This window comes from Pseudopipra pipra, chromosome 1 (assembly GCF_036250125.1).
Source record: "Pseudopipra pipra isolate bDixPip1 chromosome 1, bDixPip1.hap1, whole genome shotgun sequence".
NCBI lineage: Eukaryota > Metazoa > Chordata > Aves > Passeriformes > Pipridae > Pseudopipra > Pseudopipra pipra.
Window position 1 is genome coordinate 123,719,393 of NC_087549.1, and position 24,862 is coordinate 123,744,254.

General features: G+C 38.0%; 1 protein-coding gene across 1 annotated transcript in view; it reads right to left on the bottom strand.

The window, feature by feature from the left end:
• The window catches only part of DNAH11 (dynein axonemal heavy chain 11), a 102,773-nt gene that overhangs the window by 45,139 nt on the left and 32,772 nt on the right, over positions 1 to 24,862 (bottom strand). The window contains exons 8-9 of the mRNA XM_064675385.1: positions 22,865 to 22,988; positions 21,918 to 22,054 (exon numbers count right to left, since the gene is read on the bottom strand). Coding sequence (XP_064531455.1) covers positions 21,933 to 22,054; positions 22,865 to 22,988 — 246 coding nt within the window. The 3' untranslated portion in view covers positions 21,918 to 21,932. The remainder of the gene's footprint in view (positions 1 to 21,917; positions 22,055 to 22,864; positions 22,989 to 24,862) is intronic.

Consider the following 24,862-nt stretch of genomic DNA (forward strand, 5'->3'; position numbering starts at 1 on the left):
GTGCTACTACCCAAACCATGGAATGTTCTTCAGTACATTTGGGGGAAAATAGTGATAATCATAATGAGAGCACATCTTTAATGTTTTAACTATAAGGTAATAAAATCAATAAAATTAAAATACATTAACAAAAATAAATAAATAAATAAAACTAATGAAATTAGGTGTGCTCAAGATGTTAGAGAAGGAGACTTATTAATCAAGCAGTACTTACAAGAAGCTTTTTCCTGACGGCTTCCAGTTTTTCTGTAGCTGCTGCTAATTCAGTGTGAGCCTGAGCCAGTGCACAACATTTTGGTTCTGCCTCATGATGCACCTTGAAAAAGACATACAACACAGGTACATTAGACAAGACATTGTCTCACTTTATTACAAAAATTATCAGTGACTTCTGATGAAAGACTTTCCGATAATCCTAGTAATCTTTCTTTACATATATTTGCTTTAGACTCCTCTGTCTAACCAACAGTGGGACACACAGAGATTTCTTTTTTTATTGACTTAAAGACTACAGCAGATTTTATTATAGTTTATAGAAGAATATCTTAAGCAGAACTGAATGCACCCTTAGTGGGTCTACTCTCCAACTAAAATTAATTTACATGTATCACTTTCATGGTTTTAGAATACAGGTGATAATCAGTCATTAAACTTGAGTAGATTTCAAATAAAATTGAGAAGTTTTTTACTATTTTGTAATTAAATGATAGCATGCTATAATACTAGGATGAATGGAGAAATCCTGCTGCCAGGTGCTCAAGGGAATCGCAAATGATAAGCTCTGTCTTACACTCCAGACAGCCAGACTCAGATGGATGTTTCAAGTGAAACATGTACATCTGGAGAATATTTCCCAACTGTTGCATCATGATGACAATTGAAAAGCCCTAGACAGCTACATCCTTTTTCCCACTTTCTACTAAAAATAAATACATGTGTACATACTGTTAAGCAATGAATACTTCCCACCTTATCAATGGTTGTTGTTACGTGCTCCCCAGAACACTAAGTTGAGCTTATTAAAATGATAAAAAAATTCAGTAAGAGAACTTCCCCCATCAGGGCCAGTTCAAGAGAGGAACTGATATATACATACCTCACTGAATTTTACTATATTGATGATCCTGGCACGGAGACCAGCTGCTGCAAAGGATTTTGTACGAACATAATTTGGGTTGAAATCTGGATCCTTCAAGTAATGTTCCTTGATGACTTTCAGACAATTCTGAGGAATATGCTCAGATCCTTCTAGAAGTTATCCTAAGGCATGTGGAGAACAGGGAGGTGATTCGAGACAGCCCGCATGGCTTCACCAAGGGCAAGTCTTGCCTGACCAAATGAGTGGCCTTCTGTGAAGGAGTGACTACATCAGTGGACAAAGGAAGAGCTGTGGATGTTGTCTATCTGGACTTCTGTAAGGCCTTGGATTCAGTTCTCCATGTTCTTCTCTCTAATATGGGGAGATGTGGGTTTGACTGGACTGTCCAGTGGTTAAGGAATTGGCGGGGTGGTCACATCCAGAGAGTTGTGGTCAATGGACTCAATGTCTGGACAAGTGGTGTCCTTCAGGGGTTTCATATCTTCATCAGTGACAGACGGTGGGATTGATTGCACTCTCAGCAAATTTGCAGATGACACCAAGGTCAGTGGTGTGACTGATATGCCTGAGGAATGGGATGTTATTTAGTAATGCAGGATAGGAGACAAGGTAGGGTATCTGTACAAAAAAGCTGGGGAATATTAGGCCACTCCGTAGCATATGCCATTGCAGTAGGTAAGCTGCAAGTGTTTCATGATCTGTGTCCTAACGTCAAAGCTGGAAGTAAACAAGAAACACATGGCAGAAAGAGAGTGAAGATTTTTACTAAGATTTTGGGAGCCATGAACTTTTTTCCTTGCTTCTCAATTTTTCCCCTTTAAAGGGGATTTGCCTTTAGAAAATCAGAGGAAATACCCAGGAGCCAAAGGTCACTTCAGTGGTGCACTGGAGTTTTCCCTAAACAGTAAAACATTCACTCCAGTTTCTGGGTATAGGCAAATATATCAAATTTGTCAAACCATCCTCCATCTTTTGCCAAATTTGCCTCTTTCTTTTAATTCCTCAGTTTCAAGTCTGAAACCATAGGTCTCAACAAGGGAGAGAATGGGAGAAAAGAGAATATCCTATATGAAAACACTGTACTTCCTTAATTTCAGGTTTGGAAAGTAAACAGACACCAGTTAAAAAAGCTTTATCAAAACACTTATTTTGACTTAACAGTGGCTTAGATCAGTGACTTTACATCAGTTATCTTCAGTTTTAAGTGAAACCTGAGTGTCTCCACAACTTTTTGAAACAATTTAATTATCTGTTTAAAAGCGGATTATGATTTCATTGGTACAAATTTTACTCAGAGAGTAACTCTGGAGGGTGTTCTGTATCATTGGCAATTACGTATTCAGAAGATTATCGTATTCATTTTTAAAGATACATTGCCCGGGGCTGAAGTCAGTTATATTTGCTTGATTCTTATCCTAGTACCTCATGCTCATCTCACAGGCTCATTTCCTGTCACGTCTTGCTTAAACAAAGTCTAATTACAGAGAAAGAGGATATTACACTGATGAAGATGTTAATCTTTGGATCAAGCACTATACATTAGCAGTAACAAGCCTCTGTAAGAAGTTAATATCCTTACAAAACATGTTTCTACAATTGTTGCAGGCATTTTCCATGTACACATTTATTAGATGGGACACACAGAGACACTGTCTGTGGAAATAACAAAGATTAAAAATCAATATGCATTACATTATAAATGACAAGTTACTAATCAAGTTAAATATTTCCTCCATCTCTTGTGATGTAATTTTTAGGATGTAATTACCAATGTATCTTGGTTTGCATCTTAGCCACAACATATTTTTTTAATTAAATTGACACTACATAGTGCTTCTAATGTGCCATTTTTTTTAAATAAACATCTAACATAAGTCACATAAGTTGATTATATTTCTGTCTCTCTTTTTTCCTAATGCTTAGTTATGCTTTGCTTGCTGATGCCCAAAGAAAATATGCAACAAGATAATTGTTTTTTATGGGAAGAAAAATTAAACAGAACAGGTTGAAGATAAGCTTTAGGACAGTATTGCTCAAATCTACTACCCCTCAAAAAGGGAGGAAGGAGTTTGTCATCCCTGTTTCCAGAAGTTTAATCCCCTTCATATCAATACTGCTACAGTACAGAGCTTTTGAATGATGGCTAAATTGTTAGAAAACAGTGTGCCCTTCGCAATCAGACCATGAGTAGAGTGGCTCAAATATACCAAGCAAATAAAGAATGCACTTCAGCTGAGGGAGGTAAACAAAAAAGCAGCTCAATCCATCTTTCTTCCTAATCCTTGGCTAGTGTCACTATCACATATATACCTGCTTTGCATGTTTTCTTCCTTTAAAGGAGTAGGTTGTATTTTAAAAGGCAATGGCATATGCAACTTCATCTGTAAACCACTCTGGCAACATTCAGAGCACACAAATGGCTGGTAAAATGACAGTAGTGTTACTGCTGGCTATTTTAAAACCTAACCAACATCATGTTTATGGTAAGACCCTTGTTTGTTGCTATACAGGTATGTAACTCTGCCACATTTGTGGGGAATCCAGAGTGATCTCATTTTTCCTATGAGTCTGATCTAAACTGACTTCCATTCTTAAGTAATACTTCATTCCAAGTCAATACCTCCAAGGCATTTATTTGCTTAATGTTGTAAAACTCAAAAAACTCATGTAAACTTCAGTTTGAAATTTATAGAACAGGAAAGCAAAAATAATTTTAAAGTGTGACACATTTTAATCAATTATGAAGAGTCTTTACAAATTACTTAGTTGGAAGATGTCTTCTCATTTGCTGGGCTTTATTTCTTTTTGTAACAAAATATTATAGAAGATTAGTATTTAGACACTATTGTCAGTCTTATGAAAGAGTTTTAGATTATTGTAGTGCAAAATGACACTTTAATTTCCAATGAGAACATTGCAGAAGTGCAATAAAGCAATGGACAGTGGAGTACAGTAATTAATAGTGTCAGGTGCTGAACTTCATTCCAGAAACAAAGTGGCCCAAAGAAGTGATTATCTCACAATAATCACTCTATGTGTTTAACCTAGCTGCTTAACGAAGTAACTAGTTGTGGTAAGGGTGTATTATGATCATCCAAATTCATCAGAAGCATATGGAACCATTACAGGAAAAGCATAACTGAAAAGCAGATGGTAAGATGTAGAGCTGTTGGATCCCCTTTGTGCAAGTTTACCTATTTGCACTATTTGTACTTTAAACTTCATGACAATTTTTAAGTCCTATATAAGATATGGATCAGCAAAAGGATGAATTCCATAATTAGTATAATCCAGAGAAATAAAAAGGTCCCGATCCTCTCTTCATTTATGTCGGTAGAAAAAATCAATTTTCCTTCAATAAAATTAGGATCAGACACAAGGTCATTAGAAAGGTATTAAGTGTCATCTAACGATAAATATTTAAGAAACAAAATAGAAGAAAATGAGAGACTATTTTGATTGCCAGACAATATAGTCTTCCCTCCTGGTCAGTATCTGGAAACTGTTTACAAAATTCTTGGCAACTTGAAGTTTCCACAGATCAAAATCAGGCATTAAAAACTATTACAAGTCAATTAGAACTTCTCTCTGCAGTATTGATAAATGGCACAATGTACATCAGATTTTGTAGCAAAATGCCAGAGTTGAATGAGCCCTTCAGACTTTAAAGGTAGAGGAACTTCAGTTTATATCATTCCATATGCCTGGTGCTTTATTTCAAAACCATGCTTGTAACAGTAGGTGGAAATTTGAGAGTCCAGATGAAATTTCTATTCATTCTGTGGAGAAGACTAAACCCTGTAAACCTCTGTGTTTCCGACATGGATGTTGATAACTGAACTGAGAGCAAAAAGGCTGAACTGAGAGCAAAAAGGAGATTCAACACTGATGACATATATTAATAGGAAAGCTATCATAATCTTAAGATTCAAGGTTTGCACCTTGCAATATTGCGAGATGCTGGAATGAACTTCTGTATCAATTGAGTTGTTCAATTTACCTAGAGCCTCAAAGCCTTTAGAAATCTGAAGTGCTAAGAGATGACTCTTTGACCTTTACTGTATTACAAATAGGTCTGATTCTCAAGATCCACATCCATTAAATGCTTGAACGAGCTCAGTATTTATTGTTCTTTCATCTCATTAAAACAGCTAAAAGGTTGGGAAAAGGCATAATGTAAAGAAAGGTCAAGTGGTAATCATAGTGTGAAATGCTGTTACATGTGTAGGTATAATAATTCTTTAGACTTTATGCTCCCTGGAGAGGAAGTTGTTCAAAACTGTTCCCCTAAAAAGGTTTATTTTGTGCTAAATATAGTTCAACACCAGTAAATAGGGGAATTAGACTGACCTTTAGCTCCTCTGCATCTGCAATGGCCTTTTCTTGGCTCACTTTCCCAGTCTGAAACCCTATCTTAGCAATCAAAGCTTCAGTATCTTGATTTTACAGTTGCAGTTCTGCCTCTTGAGAAGGAAGCTTGGATTTTTGATCTCCTACCTACAGGGCTAAAGGTAATGAATTATTCAGGTCATTAGCCATGGTTCTGAGGCCCAAAAGCTGAACTCAAAACAAAATTCATGTTTTGTGGGTCTCTATCAAAAGTGTTGTCTTTTCATTTTTTAGTTTCCATTTATACCTGACAGAATTTTATTGACATAAAAAATTTAATAATGACAGCCTAACTGCTCCCATCAGGGACCCCATAGCTCCCCCAAGGTGCTTAGATGTCTGTCCTGCTGGTCAGGTTGTGGTTGTAACCAGGTGTCTCAGCGGTGCAAAAAAGCTGCAGCTGCAGCGCCTCGCAAAGGCACCAATGTAAAGGCAGAAGGACATTATTGAAAATGCTTAGTATTCACTCTGGGCAGATAATTCCAGCAGAGGTTTGCTGAAAGGTTAAGACAAACTCAGAGACTAACAAACAAAGACTATCTGTTAGTCTGCTGAAATAGCAATTTATTGCCTGCCAGTCGAGAAACCCATACCAAAATATCCACTGACAATACCTTTTCACATATAAAAGAATTGTTTCAAGTAACTGTGGGTTTGGTTTGTTTTTAGTTTTTTTCTGCTATCTCTCCAAGCATTTTATCTGGCAGTTATTCATGATAACAGCCTATATTTTAACCAAAGGGGTTTTATTAACCTGATCTGGATAGAGGTGATAAGACAAAGTGAAAGACGAATGTTAGAGGTCTTACACTTCAATAATGTGGAAGGTCTTGCAAGCTCTTCTGATTTGGTGGCCTCCTGAAATCCTACAAAACCTTCAAAATTACCCTTTTCAAAATTTGACCATTTTGAAATGAGAAGACAAAGCTGTAATACTGAGTTGTAACAGATCCCAAATCTCTCCACTCATTTTATTTATCAATTTATCTGAGCTGACTTTATGTCTTTTTCTTTATGAAAAATACTAAACAGTGCTGTACTTGATATTCTTGTGTAGAGCTCCTCAGTGCAGGGTGAAAAAGGCTCACTGTTCAAGTGCTTGGCTAGATGGGAGCTCTGGGTCTGTCAACCAGCATAGCATGCAGCACTTGAAATTGTCAAATTGCCATTTGGTCATCATCAAATTAAAAATCAGAGAAAAAGAGCATTTTAATAATTTACTATCATGGGATACCCTTATTAAAAACAGACTTAAAAAACCCAGCCACTCTTTTCTGTTGACTATTTTTTTGCAGGTCTTCAGTTGACAGAGTAGGAATAAGCCAGCCAGCTCCAATTATTAACCTCATGCAGTAGCACCAAGATGCAATGTTATGCAAAGACTGCAAATGATAATTTCATTTGCATAGAAACACATAGATTTTTTATTTTTAATTACAAAATCACTGGACTATTGCTTATCTTCAGCATTGGCAAAAGGGTTATGAACATGTGAGTGGGTGGGGTGGGGGAAAGGCTTCCAAGCAGTTTCCCCTCCCTTCTGTCTTTGTGGACTGACCAACCACAAACGAACTGTAAGCAGAAGCACTAACTGGGACTAAGTGGCACTAGCCTTACAAGGACATGAGAACAGCTGAGGGAGAGGCTTCGTACTTGTTCCTCCTGCTTTCATTACTCCTCAGTTTGTCATTGGCCATGCACAAAACCCCCACAAATGGAATTGCATCTTCTCTCTCCGTGGGCTTAACTTTTACTGTGGCACTTTGCTTCCCCTTCCACCCTTTTAGTGTAGCCCCACTATACTATCCCTCCCTCTAGACTTTGTCCTTGTTTAAATGGATGGTATCATCTTTCCAGAGACAGCTAAAGAGCTTCTCTGCAAAGAAAAAACCCACAAAGCCCAGTTTCAAAAATCAGGTAGTTTCAATAAAACACAAAAATGCCACCACACAGTTTAATGAAAAGGTGCTGTGACAACTTTGCTTTATGTGCAATAAAACTATGATTATTTATAAAGAATGAAAGAAAAGGTTGCGACTTTCACAGTTTACCTGGAAAGCTGCTGCCTTCCTTTCACATCTTTTTGCCTTTCTTCCTAATTTTGAAAGCTTCTGCGTGCCCTTTACCAAGTGCTCCATGTGTCATGACATCTTGCTTTTCTTCTCTAGGAGGATCCTATCAAGCATGATTTGCTCCAGAAAACTATTTGGAGCGGTGTAATTGTATTGCCTCTTGCTGGGACTGTATTTGCACTCAATACATTCACACTGGTGTGGGCATAATGGAGTCCTGGATGAGTGGCTGCACATATCCAAGGAACAAGAGCAAATGTAAACACAGGAGCAAAGAAATATTTCCAAAATTCAGTGTATCTATATAGGTTAAGTATATCCATAAAAGTTTCTAAGGATGGCTTTTTCACAAAACTCTTCTTCAGTTTACCCTAAACATAATGCTGTCAGCGTGTAAAAAACATTACAGCAAAATAAGCAAAATAAGCCTTCTTCAACCATTTTGCATCCAAATCAATTAATTTTGCACTGGCATTCATTAAATGTTCACAGAATCACAGAATATGATGAGTTGGAAGGGGACCATAAAGATCCAACTCCCGGACCTGTGCAGTGCACCTCAGCAATCCCACCACATGTCTGAGGGCATTGTCCAAATGCCTCTTGAGCTGTGTCAGGCTTGGGGCCCATGACCATTTACCTGGGTAGCCTGTTCCAGTGCCTGACCACCCTCTGGGTGAAGAACCTTTCCCAACACCACAGAAGCTCAGTGCTTCAACATACTTATGTATTTTTTGATATATACTTCTAAAGCTAAAAGCAAAGATTAAGTCAGTCACTATACTGCTTTATGCAGATATAATAACCCATGAATTTTCTATTTCACCTCTGGAAATCCTATATAGGTTAAAGAAACACAATCAAGAGGTTGCTGTAATCACACTGGTTCCCACATACTTCATATATCATCAAATTCCTCTTTGGAGTGAACTGTATTTTTGCCATTAACTTCAGATTGAACAGAACTGGACACCATGATTTCGATTTTTGAAGTTGTACAAGTCCCTGCTTATCTGTGCTTGTCAAAGTCAGTGATAAACTAACAAACTGTTATGAGGGCAGGATTTAGACCACTGTGGAGTGCTTCTGAATGTCAGAAAATCAGCAACATTTCTGTGTTGAAGTGACCTCTCAGTTTCAAGGGGGATTTGACCAGAAAAGTAGTTATAACTTAATGGAGTTCAGATTCACTCTGAGCTGTGACAGTTGACACTTCCCCATGTGCCAGACAGGTGTCCAACCACCAAATATAACTCTAGTTCCAAGCTTATCTCAGCACACTGCAGAAAGGACTCCAGAGCATTACTGTGGCCCTGGGTGGGGGCTGTGCTGGGTGCTACACAGCTCCACATGGAGTTTCTCTCTCATCACAGAGACCAAAATGCAGCTGTGAGACCTGGAAATTTCTTTTGACACACTGTGAAAATCAAAACAGGCTAGACATATTTAAAACAGCTCCAGATGGTCATTTAGGCATGTGTTTCTGAGCAAAATGCAGACATAAAATGTCTGTCTTTATTTATCTCTGACAGCAAGAAGAGAGGTAGTTCTAGACTTATAGTTCAAAGGTCCTTCTTTTAATTTTTTGAATTGAGCTAGCAAATACAAGATACCACTACACTCCTTTGAATTAGAGTATACTTCCCCAGAATAAACATGAAATAAGACAGCCCCAACATTAAATTTTTTTTTGTTTTAAAGGACATTATTCACATATATTACTACAATATATCATGCATATTACTACAATATATGCATATACGTGTCTTAGCAAGAGTACTGTATGCAAAATAAACAGGGAAATACTTAGAAAACCCATTTAACTCCAGCACTGTAACTAACTTTCATTTTGTCCTCTATGACTTCCAGCATATTTAAACTTTATAATTTGTGGAGTCACATCTCCCTCATTTTAATGATTATTTATTGCATTCTGTACAAGATGAACACAGTTCAATTAATCAAGGGAAGCCTAAAAATCAATTAATATGAATTAAATGAGCTACACCAACTCTTAGGAAAGTCACACATAATTTACCAAAGCATTGTCAATAATGCTTAGGGAACTTTGGGAAAATTGCTCACGAGTGGCTGTTGATGCAGTTAGATGTTTTAAGCCTACATCATTAATATTACAGTCAGGTTGATGCAGAAAGACTTGCCATTTTTCTCAGTAAGAAAACTCATTATTTTCTTGTGACTTTTAAGAGCTAGTTTAGAAGAATACTTATTTCACCTACGATTACAAAAACAGAAATTAAAACAAGAAATAAACAAAGAATGATTTGCATTTAGGGAAAACAAATAAATTGCTTTACAAACAAAAAAAATCAGAACACCATTAGTTGAAGCAAAGTAGCATAAATTCATCTTTAAAAAATTGCTTGTAAAAGCAAGGCTAGTCAGCAGGAATAGATACTTTATGCAGATTTGAGCAGTGTTTAGCTTTCAACTGAAATGTGTTTCAGCCTTTTTCTCCCTTTTTTTATTGTTTGTGACATAGACGCACCCTGCAGTACAGCTCTTCCCAGTGAAAGACAACCTCCTTACACATGATCCTTATGAGAGGTCTCTACTCAGCAGCCCTGAAAAGCCCTCTAACAACAGTCTCATTTGTAAATCAGTGAGGGACGAAGTGGGTTCCGGTAGAGCTGGAAGTGGCCCGAGACAACTTGTCTCAATGGGGCAAAATAACTATTGTTATCGAGCTTAACAAAATGGCACAGCATGGGAGACACGCTGAGCCAGAGAGCAGCTGGTTGTAATTCACACTGGTTTTCAGAAAACACTAATCGTTCCCGAACAGACCTCTTTGAGGATTGGTCTTCCCTGCATTTTCAATTTGTCACCTTCTCTTATGATAAGGTCAGCGGTGACAGCACTTCCTGACATTAACAGCTGTGGCTTTTAAAAGGGTCATTGTGGAACTACTAATTGCAGTAATTTCATTAGCATAAATTATTTATTCTGCCATTCATTTATCTCCAGGATTTTTTTTTTTAATACTACATTGTACTTTTCAATATATGCCCATTCAGGGTTGTAGGCAAAGGAAATTATTATTGTTAATTTAGTTTTCTTTATTGAAAAGAAAAAAGCAAACAAAAAAGAGTTGATACAGTAACAAAATCTGATTTAACTGCAGTTCTCTAGAAAACATAAAGTAGCTTGAAGCCAGTAATGAAGACTGGTACAAATCAAAACCATTCATTAGTCCAAAAGACAACTGAGCATTAAATCTATATACACTATGAAAGAAAATATAACGGGTGAAGTTTGTTCTTCCTTATACAATCTTCCTACTCTAGGCCTTGGCTGACTGACTTTAAGCATGCAAAAAAAACCCAAGGCAAGTTATGAGTAGTTTAAACAGGAATTTTGCCTGCATCCTCCCTATAACTTTTCTCAGAATGTATAATAGTGATCACTATCATATATATAAATCTTAAGTCTTTGCAGTTAAGTTGAGCTAGCTGAAACATGCCAAGCAAAGAGCAAAAAAGACCAATGCCACTGAAAATGAACACATCTCATGGGCAGTTATCAAAGCTGAGAAAAAAAGCCAAGCCAGAAGAAAAGGTAAGGGGTGTGGGTGGGTGGGCAGGGGGGAGTTTGAGGCAAGGGGAGAAGGCAAAAGTATTACTCCAGGCTGTTTCTTTGCCACACCACATGTTGTAAAGTATTTTGGAATATGATAAATTAAGAGCATAATTAATTTATTCTAGGTTGCCTGTCATGTTGAATTTGAACACAGATTATTTTAAAATACTGTAGATCACGTATATCAGATGAGGTATAAAGGCATCTTTGTAGATTTATTAAGCTCAGTACACAGATTTCAAAACTGCTACACTCTGTTCTTGTGCCCTTTTAAAATTAGGTTCAGCAATTTGAGTACTGAAACAGAAGAGGGCTCTTTTCCTCTCTTCTCTCCCAAGAAATCAAAGACACCACAATTGATTAAATTTCTGATACTCTCTATTTCCCTTCAAATACCTCTGAACTCACTGTTTCTTTTTCTTAACCCACACATTGACCAATGTCCCTCCAGGTGAAAAGGATCTTACAATACCTACTTTCAGCAGGCACCATAATTAGGGAGGATCACTTGTTCTTCCTGTTGAGATACTTTCACACAGGGCAAAAGGGATGTTCACAACACCCTTCATAGAGCATACTGACACTGCAGTTCACCATCTCCCTGCTGAGCTCAATCTACACCACTTCTTTTCCTGGCTAAACTGTATCTTCCAGAAAAGTAATAGTTTCAAAGACAAAGAGATAGAGAAAAAAATAAAACTTAAAACCCAAAAACTTCCTTCTCAATTCCCACAATCACTCTGAGTTTTTTATGGCTTTCGCTCACCATTTAAACCCAGAAACTTTCCATCTTTTGTCAAAGCAATTTAAATATGATATCATATTTGTATTGAACTCTCAAGGGAAAAAAATCATTAGCTTAACTTCAAGGTACCTTAATTAAAAACAATCTGTAATATTGTTAAACATCAATAAACAAAAAGTCCCCTATCAATTACTATTGCTCTGTTTTTCTGAAACTGTGAAAAAGGACAATGAGGATCTAAGCATCAATGTCAATCTAAGTGTCAAAACAGTCAGTAATAGACCTCACCCTGCTGATCAATCATACAGTATGTTACAGAAGCCCAGGCATACGTGAACCCTAACTAACAAGATTTCTCTACTAAGAACAAAGGCTTTCCTGAAGTATCTAAAAAGAAGCAAGCAAAATGACATATTAACACACCAGCACTAGAGAGGAGAGGAGACCACCTCCCATAAATCTTTGATGGAGAGGAGATGGCAGACTTCAGGTAAGATTCCCTCTTCTTCAGGGTGGTCTTTTTCCACCCAGCCTCTCTCATTCTTTTGATATTCTAATACATCTCCACAACTGTCCTGTTGCCGCTCTCTTTATTAACTGTTTTTCTGTGGTCCTTCTCCCTTCACCTTCCTTTTACTTCGCCCCAGAATCCCTGCTGTTCACCTCTCCTACTGTTCTGCTTCAGTTTTGCTTCTTTTTCCTGTCTCTCACAGCTTAGTTCCCCGTCTCTCCCCACCCATAATATTGTCATAGTTTCTCTGTAATTACAATGCCTCTGTTCTGAGTTCCCTTTTCCCATCACTTTCAAATCTTTCCCTTGCCTCATCTCAATATTTTTTTAATTTTGCTGTCTTGTCTGTTGGTCTTCTCATAGGTTGCACATGCAGACATGATTCAGGCACCCAGTACTGCTTTACACATATTGATGGCACAGAAACCTTAACTCACTTTTAATAAAGTGTCACGTTATTTAGTTAGTCGACATTCACTTGCTGGGAATCAAACAGGAAAGGTATTTACCAGGAGCAGTTAACAACAATGTGAAAAAAGAAACTCATCAGCAGTTGCTAGGATCAGTGAAATATTTCCTAAGTACCTAAAAAAATGAATTCTGGAGGAACACAGTGATTAATTATTTTATAAAAAGTTTAAAAATAAAACCCCTGAGTTTATCAATATATTATATATTAAATATAATACATTATGAATTGCTATATATGATATATGATAATTATATATTTATATGTAATAATATTAAAAGACTGAATTCTGATGACCAGATGTATTTTCATAGAAGAAAAATACAGTCCTTTCAGTTAAGGATCTGAAAAAACAATATATTTAAACCAAAATAAATTCTATCTTCTTTTCTCTGTGCAATCCTATCCATTTCTTTCAAATAAGAAGTTAGTATCACATTAAAAATTAATGCAATTAACACCCTCTCCCCCCCTTCCAGCTCACCAGACAACAAATAATTATCCTGATGACACTGTAAGTCTACAGTCTAAAATAAAGTCTAAAATAAAGCGGAAGGAGCTGATGGAACATACAAATGCCTGGTTTATTTGCAAACATGTCTCTCTCCCCCGCAGTCCTACAGGAGGCATCCGTGTGCCGCCGGAGCGCTGCAGGGCCGGCAGCCAGGGAACCTGGATCAGGTTCCGCAGCCTGGCTCTCCACACGGCCCCGGGGAGGTGAAACGCCCGGGGGTTTCCTGGAAGCAGCCTCAGACATACCTTCTCCTTTCCTTCTCAATTTCACGACGACTCCAAGTATTTTGTATGGGTCTGAACAGAAAATAAATGTTGTCAATGCAGGTATTTGCCTGGTGTCACCCTCGACTAAAACCAGACGGCTCTTCCTTGGGCATTCCTGAAATCCCTGGCCTACTATGATTAAAAATCCCTTACACAAATAAACAGTCTCAAATATAACAATGAAACTACCGCAATTGCAGTCACTGAAAGGAATTAAATCTTTTCTAGATCTACATGAATAACTCCACCAGTCTCACTGACATCACGACAGTGTTGTCCCACACTGGAAGGGACAACAGAGGCAGCTTAGTAAAATTCTTAGAATAATATGAGTATATTCCTTTTCCCCAGAAGGAAACTCACTAACATATGAGGGGTTTTGTTTTGTTTTTCTGAAAACAAACAAGTGACACTCTATCAGGAATATGTCAATCAGGAACAAAGGGAGAATAATTGTCTAGATATTAAAACTCTAAATGCATTTGCCATGTGGTGCCATGGATTGCCCTTACAGGGGAAATTTTCACCTGTCTAATGGCTGAATAGAGGGAAAACTCTTTTTTAGTTCCCCTGGACTGTGCACTGCAGTATTTCAACCTCACATGCTACAGCACTACTGAATATATTTAACTCCATTGGAAAGGGTTAAATAAACTCTGTATCTGTAAGATGCTAAATTGCCTAGAATTGAAGGATTCTGCAAAGACAGTCTTCTGCAAAGACCAATTATATGCCTCTTTTCCCCTCACTTCTCTGCCTGTGCTAGACAGCTCTCTAAACTCTGCTGAAGGAAGCAGGCAGTGGCATACCATAAAAATTCAGCTTTTAGCAGGGGTGAGCTTGAACAACACCAAAGGCAATAAATATGCAAGAAGGAGTAAAAAGAGCATTGTTTTTTTCCAGCTTATTCAGTTATTGATCTTTCAATGATCTCCGTTCTTTCTTAGAAAACCGATGAGCTTGAAACTCTGTACCTCGACCCCCTCAGCTTCCTCAATGAACCTCCTGCTGCCAGAGCAAAGGGCCTCCCGTGGCCACTCCTGAAACCAGTCAATAGCAGGGCGCTTAACCATGGCTGGGGAACTTCCGAGCTCATGCTCATAGGGCGGCACTGGCTGGAAAGAAACACAGAACAATCTGCGGAGAGGAGGGAGGAAAAAGGGAGAGGAAAGAATCGCAGGCCCTCAAAGAGAGGTATACAATTAACCATAGGCCAGCAACAGCCGCTAAACAGCTAAAGCTCCAAACCAAATTTGGAGCTAATAAACTTCGTCAGTGACCTTGGCAAATAGGTTTTGCTCCTGTTCCATTGTACAAACACGCAGTTTCCTTCCCCTCTATCCATGTTGGCATCCATTATTCAGTTTGATAGCTATAGATGATAATGCAGGCATAGGAATGGCTGGCCTGCAGACAGCCAGAAGGTGCACATTCAGCTGGTCATGGTGACAGAAACCCACTTCTTGAGTTTCTAAATCTATTCAAGCCTCTTCCTGACACTTCAATACACAGTGCAATGCCTCTAAAAGAGCAGGAAGAAAAGGAGATCTGGATTTTAGTTTGCATGGGAATTTTTAGGGACAAGTCTTTACTTCAAAAGAAAATAAAACTGTGAGTGGCTCTTAATATCACCAAGCCTACCCAAAGAAACTCACATTTGGGAAGGAAGGGTTATTGTAGTCCTCAGTTGTATCTGTGGACCTACTTACTACAGTTAGCACATGCTTTGGCCATTGTATTTACTCTTCATTCATTAGCAAAAAGACATCAAGCTGTTAAGATAGGACTGGAGTCTCTCCTACACACTTCTTAGTAAAGGAGCTGTTTTTATTGTACAGGGCTTCTCAAACCATATGGCACTTACATCGTTAATTCCAGTAGAAAACATCCAGATGGTTTCAGAAGAGTTTATAACTTGTCCAACAGCCACAAGAGCCCACACAGACCCCAGTCAGGCATGCCAGAGAAGTGACAACTTTATTTTTCTTCTGGACTGATTGGGAACTGACATACCTATTAAGAGAAAACTGGATAAAAAAAGGAAGAAGAACAGAATGTTGAAAGAAAAGAATCAAAAAAGGAGTGAAGAAAGGAAGAGGTTGACCCAGGACAATACTTCACTGGGTTTTAAAGCAGTCAGAGAGTAAAGTGATGAATAGATAATAAAAGAGTTCAATGGTATCTGGAAAGAAGATTACATGGAAAAAGGAAAAGAACTGTCACTATCTCATAGTTTCTAAAAATACATCTCAGCAGTGGAAAACACAGGACAGGAATTTATGCAAACAAGCTAGATTGTAGAACCAAGTCAAACCAAGAAAATCTTTACCATTATTCAGAAACATCTCTTGAAGAAAAACCATTTGCTAGGACAATTATACATATTGTAAACCTTGGATTTTATGCTGAACCACAGGGTTTGTCCTTTCTCCTCCATATTCAAGAACTTAGGCAGAAATGTAGACATCCATGCAAAAATACGGCGGAGTCCAGGTTGTTCAGGTGTGTTACAAAGACAGGCTAATCTGCAAATTGGTTTAAGGTACATAAGAAAACATCACCTACTTTGAATGTGTTCAGCATGAAGAGGCAAATGGCAGAAATATCCACATAGATTCCTAGCCAAGTGGTGAAAATTACACTAAAATTGTATAAAGATACAGAAAGATCTTGGAATTTGCTGCAAAATTTTATCAGGCCAATGAGAAAGAAGGGCAACACAGAAGAAACAGTCAAAAGATACAAGAATAAATGTTCTCTACTCCAAAACTCTGAATCAGAGAAAAAGAAGAAATGTACAGAAAGAATCCGCTAGGTCTGTTTCACGATTCTCAAAGACCTTGAACACTTTTCTGAATTTGTTTCTTCGTTACACCATGTATGTTTCAGTTAGACACCGTTTCTTCCTCATGTCACCTCATTTTCTGAAAAAAATCTATGTTCAGTTGTAACACCAAGACTCATGGTAAGCAACGTTGAAACCTAGGGCACCTAATTTTCTCTTCTTCTATTCCACTAGTAGCCACTTTCTAAGATCTGCAGGCCCTCTCTGCTCTGGTAGCAGCAGTAATGGAGAGTCTGGAGATATCTGTCTCTGCTTTGACGTGCTTCCTACAAGTGCCCTTGCTATAGCAGTGGTGCCAAACTGAATCTATCACACTTCCAAAGGTGAAACCATACACAGTCTTGCTTGAAGTTTCGTCTTCTACACCCTCCTACACTGCTCACATTGCTCATATGTGGAAAATTACTTCTTGGAATAGTTAGTCCTAGAGCTCAAACTGAAACACACAATTTATAATTTCCATTAGTTTTCCTGAAAACACAAAGTTACAACTGAGAGATTTTTACTATACTGTATTGTTAGGCAGGAAATTTCAGCGCAGGCCTAGATATAATGTAACACCCTGATTAGATAACTATCTCTTTGTTAATTATTTTTTTATGCACAACAAAAATATAGGGTACAGAACACACTTCAAAAGTTAGTCGTAAAAAGACTAACGTCACCACAGCATAACTTTTCTTTCTCCTTTAGCTTTAGTGAAGCTCGGTAAATTCACATCAGGCATAGATTTGATATGGCATGTCTTTGGGGTTCATTTGCATTCCCCCCAATGAATTCCCTATACTATAAAGGACCTTGTGCACTGCTTGCTTTGCACGCAGAATGATGAAGATTCCGTGTTGTCTGATAGTAAGAGAGCTACGACAAAATTTGAGTAAGTACTACCAGCTACATTTTGAACAATTTCTGCATAAGCAGGAAGGCCTTATTTTAAAAACATTTATCTTCTGTCCAGGCCATACATTACTGTTTAATTTGACAGAGGAGAAAAAAAATTAATAGGAAATTCTCCTTGTAAGAAATGGAGAGTGTCTTGCAAGACAACTGGGATATAAATACTACAGAGAAGGTATTTCATACAGTAATGGAAAACTTTCTCCAAGATAGACTCATTGTTTTCTTTGAAAGAAATGTGGATTGAGAGGGATTATGCAAGAATCTTTCATCTGAAATTTTTTAGATTTAAATTCTCATAACTGAGTAATGATGACAATCATTGTGGAAGAAAGAACTGTTATCATTTGAAATTAATATCAACTTCCACGTAGCATTCACCACTCCTAAGTTAGAACACAAACCCCCTGTTTTCTCAGGTGTCCCGTTTGAGCTTCACACTCACATGTCACTCTCACTACAGATGGGTCTCTTACACTATATTTTTTGGCTCAACCTCCTCCTGCTTATCTCAGATATGCAAGGTCTCGGCTTATTAAGTGCTTCAAACAGAGCAAGACAGACAACTAAAGAGTGCCTTGGCACATGCTTGACCACTGCTCTGATGGGGCCCATCCCATTTAAGTGTTAGTGCACTCACTTGCATGGTTTTCCCATACGAAAATAAGCAGTGCTGCAGCAGGAGTGAGGAGCTTTACAGACCAGGAATCAGTCCTGACCAGCTCTATGCCACTACCATCATTTTGCAAGCACAGGATGGGAAAAGCTAAGCCATATGGATGCCAGCCATGTCATGCTACTGGTCCTCAGGACCACAAAATGCCCTTCCTAAATTTACTAATACAAATGTACCCTTGAAAGTCAGCTCTCTGAGTACTCAAGAAGAGATGGCTGACATCCAAATAGAAAAGCCTGGAGGTTTTCATAGAGAAACAGGAACTCATACTGTAAGAGCCTGCCAACTGCAGAAACAGATGTTTTATGTGCTGCAGAAAATCTTCGATAGTTACTCCCCACTGAATCAAACAAAATGAAAAAAAAACCCAAACCCAAACAAACAAACAAACAAAAACAACCCTAAAAATGAAAACAAATCTGGGGTCACTATTAGTTTAACACAGAATCAGAAACCCTGAAAACATAGTTCTTTTTGTCTGGGATTAAAGCAGTCAAGCTGATAGACATGTGTATTTATGCCCTCAAAAGAAAAAACCATGAGAGCTGGCCAAAAGCTGAGCTCTTCAACAAGTTCCTCTCAGATTCACAGATAAAAATAGATGTTCTATCAGTGGTCAAGCAGACTGCAAGGAAAAGGCTAATGTGTCCTAATAAAAGAGGATGTGGAAATGAAAGACAATAATTTAAAAGAAAAGTAATAGTAAAAATATGGACAAGATTGCCTGTGGCAATGCAGGACACCCACTCTGCCTATGTTTGACATTAATTTGGACTAAAGCATGAAACTACTGTACTGCTAAATGCCATAGAAAATGGGGAGCCAGCTAAATCCTGACAGGACTACAGAAAGAGAAGACCATTATAAAGATGTGATGACTAAAGCAGTCATGCCAAGTTGGAAGGAAATTGGAGAAATGGCCTTCCCCTGAAACTAGCAAATTTAGTTCTTAATGCTGGGACTTCACAACAGTCACTGAGGGACTACAAACTTTGAAACATGAGGAAAATACACAATGAAGAAACTTGTTCAAGGAAGGAGGAGCAAGTATTTGTAGTAGACCAGCAGCTCATGAAGAAAACTGGCTGCACTCGGACTGAATAACAGAGATTCAGTTTAAAAAAAAAACCAATTTAACATGTCTGGCTTTAGAATATACAGTAATGTTTAAGAGCACTGAGGAAACTGAGATGAGAACTTTAAAAACATGCAAATATGAAATGACACCAAGAGTATGCTTGCTGGAAAGAGTACACTTGAGAGCATGTTTATGTAGGGCATGAGGGCTGCAAGGCATTTAGGCATGATGTTCACATTTCTGGGGAAAAGTTGAAAGGTTACCATGACCAAAAGAATGAAATAAAATCAGATGGATCTCAAGAGACAGCATGACTGACTGATCTCATATCCATGCTTTCAAGAAATAATTGCTTCTTCTGGCCCTTACTTTTTCAAGAAATTTTGGTAACATGCAGAGTATTTAAGAATGATTACTGCATAGAGATTTGAGATATTGAAAAACTTCTGGAGCTCCAGTAAATTACTGAGCCTTAGAAAAACCTCTTATCTTATGTGTGCCTTAGCACTGTCAGCACATTAACTTTTACAGTGTTTGACCATCAAATTTCTTTTCTTGAGTAGCATTCTTCCTTTATCATTTATTTCATGATTCATCATGAAAGTTTTTGAAATTCTCAGGTGCATGTATGTCCTCACATACCCTTCCAGTTGTGGACCCATATTTTATAAAAGTGCAACCCACTGTCTTCACCTGACATACTTTCAATTTAAACTTGCACCTACGTACATGACATGTTCTCAGAACATTAGCAGCAGAAGGGATTGCAAGGTCCAGATTGAAAACAGTCAAAACAAAATCAACACAAACCAAAAGAGCTATGGTGATTCAAAGAATAGCACTGGGTAGTATTGGTTCCTGAGTGACAGATTCCTCACCATAAACAGAACCGCAGTATGTAAGACTGTAAGTGGGCACAAGGGAATTGTGGCTTCATGTAGGAATCATGTATTTTTCTAAAATACAATTGAAAAATGAGACTATATCACTTCACTGAGCTTTAACATTATAAAACAGTCTAAATTGTCCCTTCTGCTCTCTTTCACATTATATTAGTCTTTTATTCCTCAAATATAGGAAAAGGAAGAGGTGATAGGTCACCCAGCACTAACTAAAAGTTCATATAGGTATTAGCCAGTGTGTTAACTCATAAAATTTATGTCTCCTTCAGTACTACAATGTCTCTACTTTCCTTCTCTGCAACATGAATAGATATCTCCTGTTCTTGCCTCCAGTAGTGCTAATTTGCACAGTGGGGGACTGGTGAAATGGTTGCAAGGTAAAAGGCATTTGAAAGCTGCCTTTCAAAAGGCACTTAAAATGAAAAAAGAAAAGGAAAATAAATGAAGAAATGACTGTAGGAACAAGAAAAACAAAAAAGGAAAAAATGTGAAAAGAGAAAATTGAGAGAGATGTTAGAAATAATTTTTCCTCTGTCCTTTCTTAAAAAAACATACACAAACACAATAGTCATGAAACAGAGACAAATAGCACTTTCAGAAAGAGATATGCAGAAGGTAAGCACCACTATTGACCATGTTATTTAAGTCTGTAAGAGTGAAAACAATACAGAATATGTTACACTAGATTCCATACAGGTCTTCACCAACCTTTAACTTACAGAATAAATTTGTGGAGGGATTGAAGTAATGGCAGTAGAGTTAGAGACAGGAGAGAACATCAGCAAAACTAAAGCAGAATTGGAAAAAGAATAGATGAGGGGGGGAAAAAGAGAAAGTGGTATGTTATAAAGTGTAAGAACTCGATACAGAACTCACAATTGAAGTGTAAGAACTTGATAAAAAACTCATAATCAAATCAGAATGGTCTTTAGATCAGTCGTGGTTAAACATTTCAGAAAATGAAGAAAAAAGCCTGCACAGAAGACCACTGTAGAATAATCTGCTATGGGAAGGCTCTTCTCATCCCAAATCAAATAGATCATACTAATGCACAAAGTATGGGGCATATATTCCTTTCAAAACATTATCTTTTTAGATGGTTAATGGGTTTTAGACTTCTCATTTTCTTATAAGCTACACAGATGTTTCAGATGATGTGTGAAATGGAAGCCTACATAAACTGAAAGTTCCTAAAGATGCCACTCCAAAACCAGTTTTTCCCACTTCTGCTTTCAGGACAGAATTACAGTCTTCCTCAACAACATTGTCTCTTAAACAGAGCTTAGGAGAGACACTTGTTGCAATTGTGGTGTCATATTAATGCGATTCACTAAACAGTTTTAAACCTGAAAACTACAGGTTTAAAAGCTACATGGGTATTTTTATTTTTCCAGTTTTAAATGGTGCAGAAAAAGTAGAATGAATTAACATTTTCTGTGACATTTCAATTATTTGTGTGAATGTTTAAGAGTTGAGTACACATACAGAATTACTGCATGTGTAATTAGGGAACATATTTATAATTGCGTTAACAGCAGCACTAACTCCTCATCAGCACCTCACTTCTCTCTGAAGTGCATCATTGTGTTTAAGACATAAGACCATGAAACTAAGACACAGAGCAGCTGTGTGACTTTCCTATGAAAGGCAGGATGTCAATGGCCAGATCTAGGAGTAAAACTCACAGGGATGCAAATTACAGGGGTAACATGAGAGAGGCAAATTCAGTGCCACACGTCAGTGAGCAAGCTTTCAAGAGAAGTATGCCACCATATGCTGGGTTGTGAGATAACTGAAGTATGTTGCTATTTTGATCAGCTCATGACTGTTTCTTGCCCCTGAAATATGCCTTACTTTCAACTGCAGCCACTATTCAAGACGAACCTCCAGCAGTGCTCTCTGGTGTCCATCAGGCCCAGGGCCCAGACTTTTTCTAACTCCTGCAACGATGACCTTCAAGCCTTCATCACTGAACAGATCTGGAAGCTCTCCTGTGAAAAGATAAGGGAGTAGGTAAAAGAAGCCTTACACAACACGTGACAAATAATCTACATGGTATTTAGCCTGATGGGGTTTAAGCATATAACTAGAGCTATGCTGGTACCAGATAGATCCAGTCACAAAAGAGTCTTCTCCTGTTCCCTATGCCTTTTTGGCTAAAAAGAAGTTTTTCTATTTCTTTAAGGGAAAGGAAATGACATTTTTTTGAAATGACAAAAGTATTTGCCCTGATAGGAAGTTCACTCATAAATTATGTATGCCTCAGAATAGTGGTTCCTTTTTTTCAGGCTGTCAGTGAATTGTTTATAAGTCTGGTTGCAAAAGTAAATAGTAACTTTTAAAAAAATCTTTCAAGATGCACTTCAGCTGTGCTGAATATTATTCTCATTTTTTCTTCCACTCTATCCCTAGATCCCCACATTCAGAATCCAGTTTCTCTAATCTTCAAAACATGGGCAAAACTGCATTGCTGCATGTTACACTTGTGCAGTCATGAAGACAGTGCTTGAACTTAGTGAAATCACACCAAAGTAAACATAGCATTAAGTCAAAAAGAGATTTCCATTTCCCCCCAAACCAATGTACTTAGGCATGATTAGCTTCAGCAATTTGTCTTCTCAGTGGGCAATTCTTTCTTAAGCAAGTTAGATTCAATGCTCAAGTTGTATGAGTTGACTTGGCCTCTCTAAAAGCTCTCCCTACAAATACCTGAGAGAGAAATAATCTCTTTAAAGTTCAATGAAAACACAGATCATTTGTCATTGGAAAAGATCTTTCAAGAAATGTGTTGGTTTAATCACCTGATGCCAACAAGTCATTAATCAGCACAAAAAAGCGTTCATCTGGAACTTGGGCATCTGTCAGCAAAAACACTGTTGGCATGTTCTTGGCACCAGTCTTGATGTACAAACTGGCAAGATCTACCTGTAAGGAAAGGAGGCAATCACTCATAATCTGTTACAATGTTGATACAGGAAAAGTGTGGAATGCATGTTAGCAGATGGCAGCACACTGCTGACCTCTCTTTACTTTTCTCGCTTTATTTACATGTTGCTAATTTGCTACATAATATCCAAAGGGAGATGCAGTTTGTGTTTTTCTTCCATATCAAACACGGACATTTCGACATGACCTAGTGGTTAAGATCAAAGAAATCCTCTCATCAATGTAACAGAAAGAGATATTGCAGCCATGAAAGTCCCCATCAAGAACAGACATGACTATACCAATAATGTCTGGGAATTGCATTGAAGATCCAGATTAATTTTAAATTGTGTTGTTTCTGAAAACTTGGTTTTTTCTTTAGTGAATTTATTTAGGAAGGCTTTCCCATGTGAAAAAAACCCCAAACCAATAAAACTGAGGTGTGCTCTGGTGCACTATTACTTTGGCTATGGCCCAGATGGAGACATGGTTGGGACCATTGTGCTAATAGTGGTACAAATATGGAATGCTTTTTGGCTTGGGTTTCCAGAAAGAAAACAACCCACATCAGTTGCATTTGAGTGCAGTCACATTTGAAATACAGGATAAGGTTAATGCTGGCTGTTATGAACAAGCTGCCACACAACCTAGCAAAGCAAATCCTCAGGCTTGTTAACAGAGGCTTAGAAGTTTCCCTGCTTGGAAACAGCATGGGGGAAATGACCACTTAAGCCCACATCTTACACTGCACCTCATTTGTTGAGGGAAGGAGGGCACAAGAAGTTAAACACCACGAGGACACTAAAAAACACACAGCATTTTTCAAAGCAGAACAGCATGTACCTCCCTCCGAAAGCCAAAGGCTTAAAAAGCCTTGGTCTACACACACTGTGGTGGTTTGGCCATGGCCCAAGGCTAACAGAAGGGCTTTTTGGGGACAGCCATCCACCAAATCTGACCATAACTGGATTGTTATTTGGCCAAGTCTGAGATTCGGAACTACTGTTTGTTGTCCACACGGAGTAAAGAGGAAGAAAATGTTCCTTTCTTCGCTGTTTGCTCACACAGACAGGGCACAGGTAGACAGTAAGCCTGATAAGAGCACTTCACTCAACTACAGTCCTTGCCTTTGCATATGGACAGTTTAAGTGACTAAATGACAACATATGACAAGGAGAACATTTCTTCTTGTGTTCACCCACTTGAATTTTATATGCCTAAATCAATAAGGGTTCAATGATCAGCAAAAATTTGTAACAAACTGCTAACTACCAGAACTCCAACCACATCTTTGTAACCTGTGAAGCAGCCACCTTGGAAAAAGTGGAGAAACTACCAAAATTCTGTGAAGCGTTTAAACAGACATTAAAATACATTTTGCCCACCCATTTTTCAAAAATAAAGAAAACAAGAGGTCCAGCTGGAAACCAAAGGGGTTGTTACTGTAAATTCTACTGTTTCACCTGTGATTTTATCAAGCCTGTGCAACAACAAAACACATTCTTGAAGCAATGAACTCAAAAGGTTCAAATAATATCTATCAGTTTACCCTGAGGTCCTGCATCCCGTAATCTTTCTTCTGTGTGATTTGGAAAAGCTCTAGGGAGCAGATGTATGCTGCCAGCCTTGACAAGCTCAGTTTACCACCTACTCCAATCAGAAGTGCACAACCCCTAGGGAATTCAAGGAAATGAGTGATTTGGCACCTGATGACAGAACACCAATAAAGTAATGTAGACTTCAACAACATCCTTAGTCAAGTTTCTAAGTTTCTTTTTATTGCATCACACTTGCTTTTTTCTTTTTTTCATTCTTTTTTTTTTCTATTTTTGAGGTAATGTTCTCCCGACACTTAAAGGTACATTACCTTCATG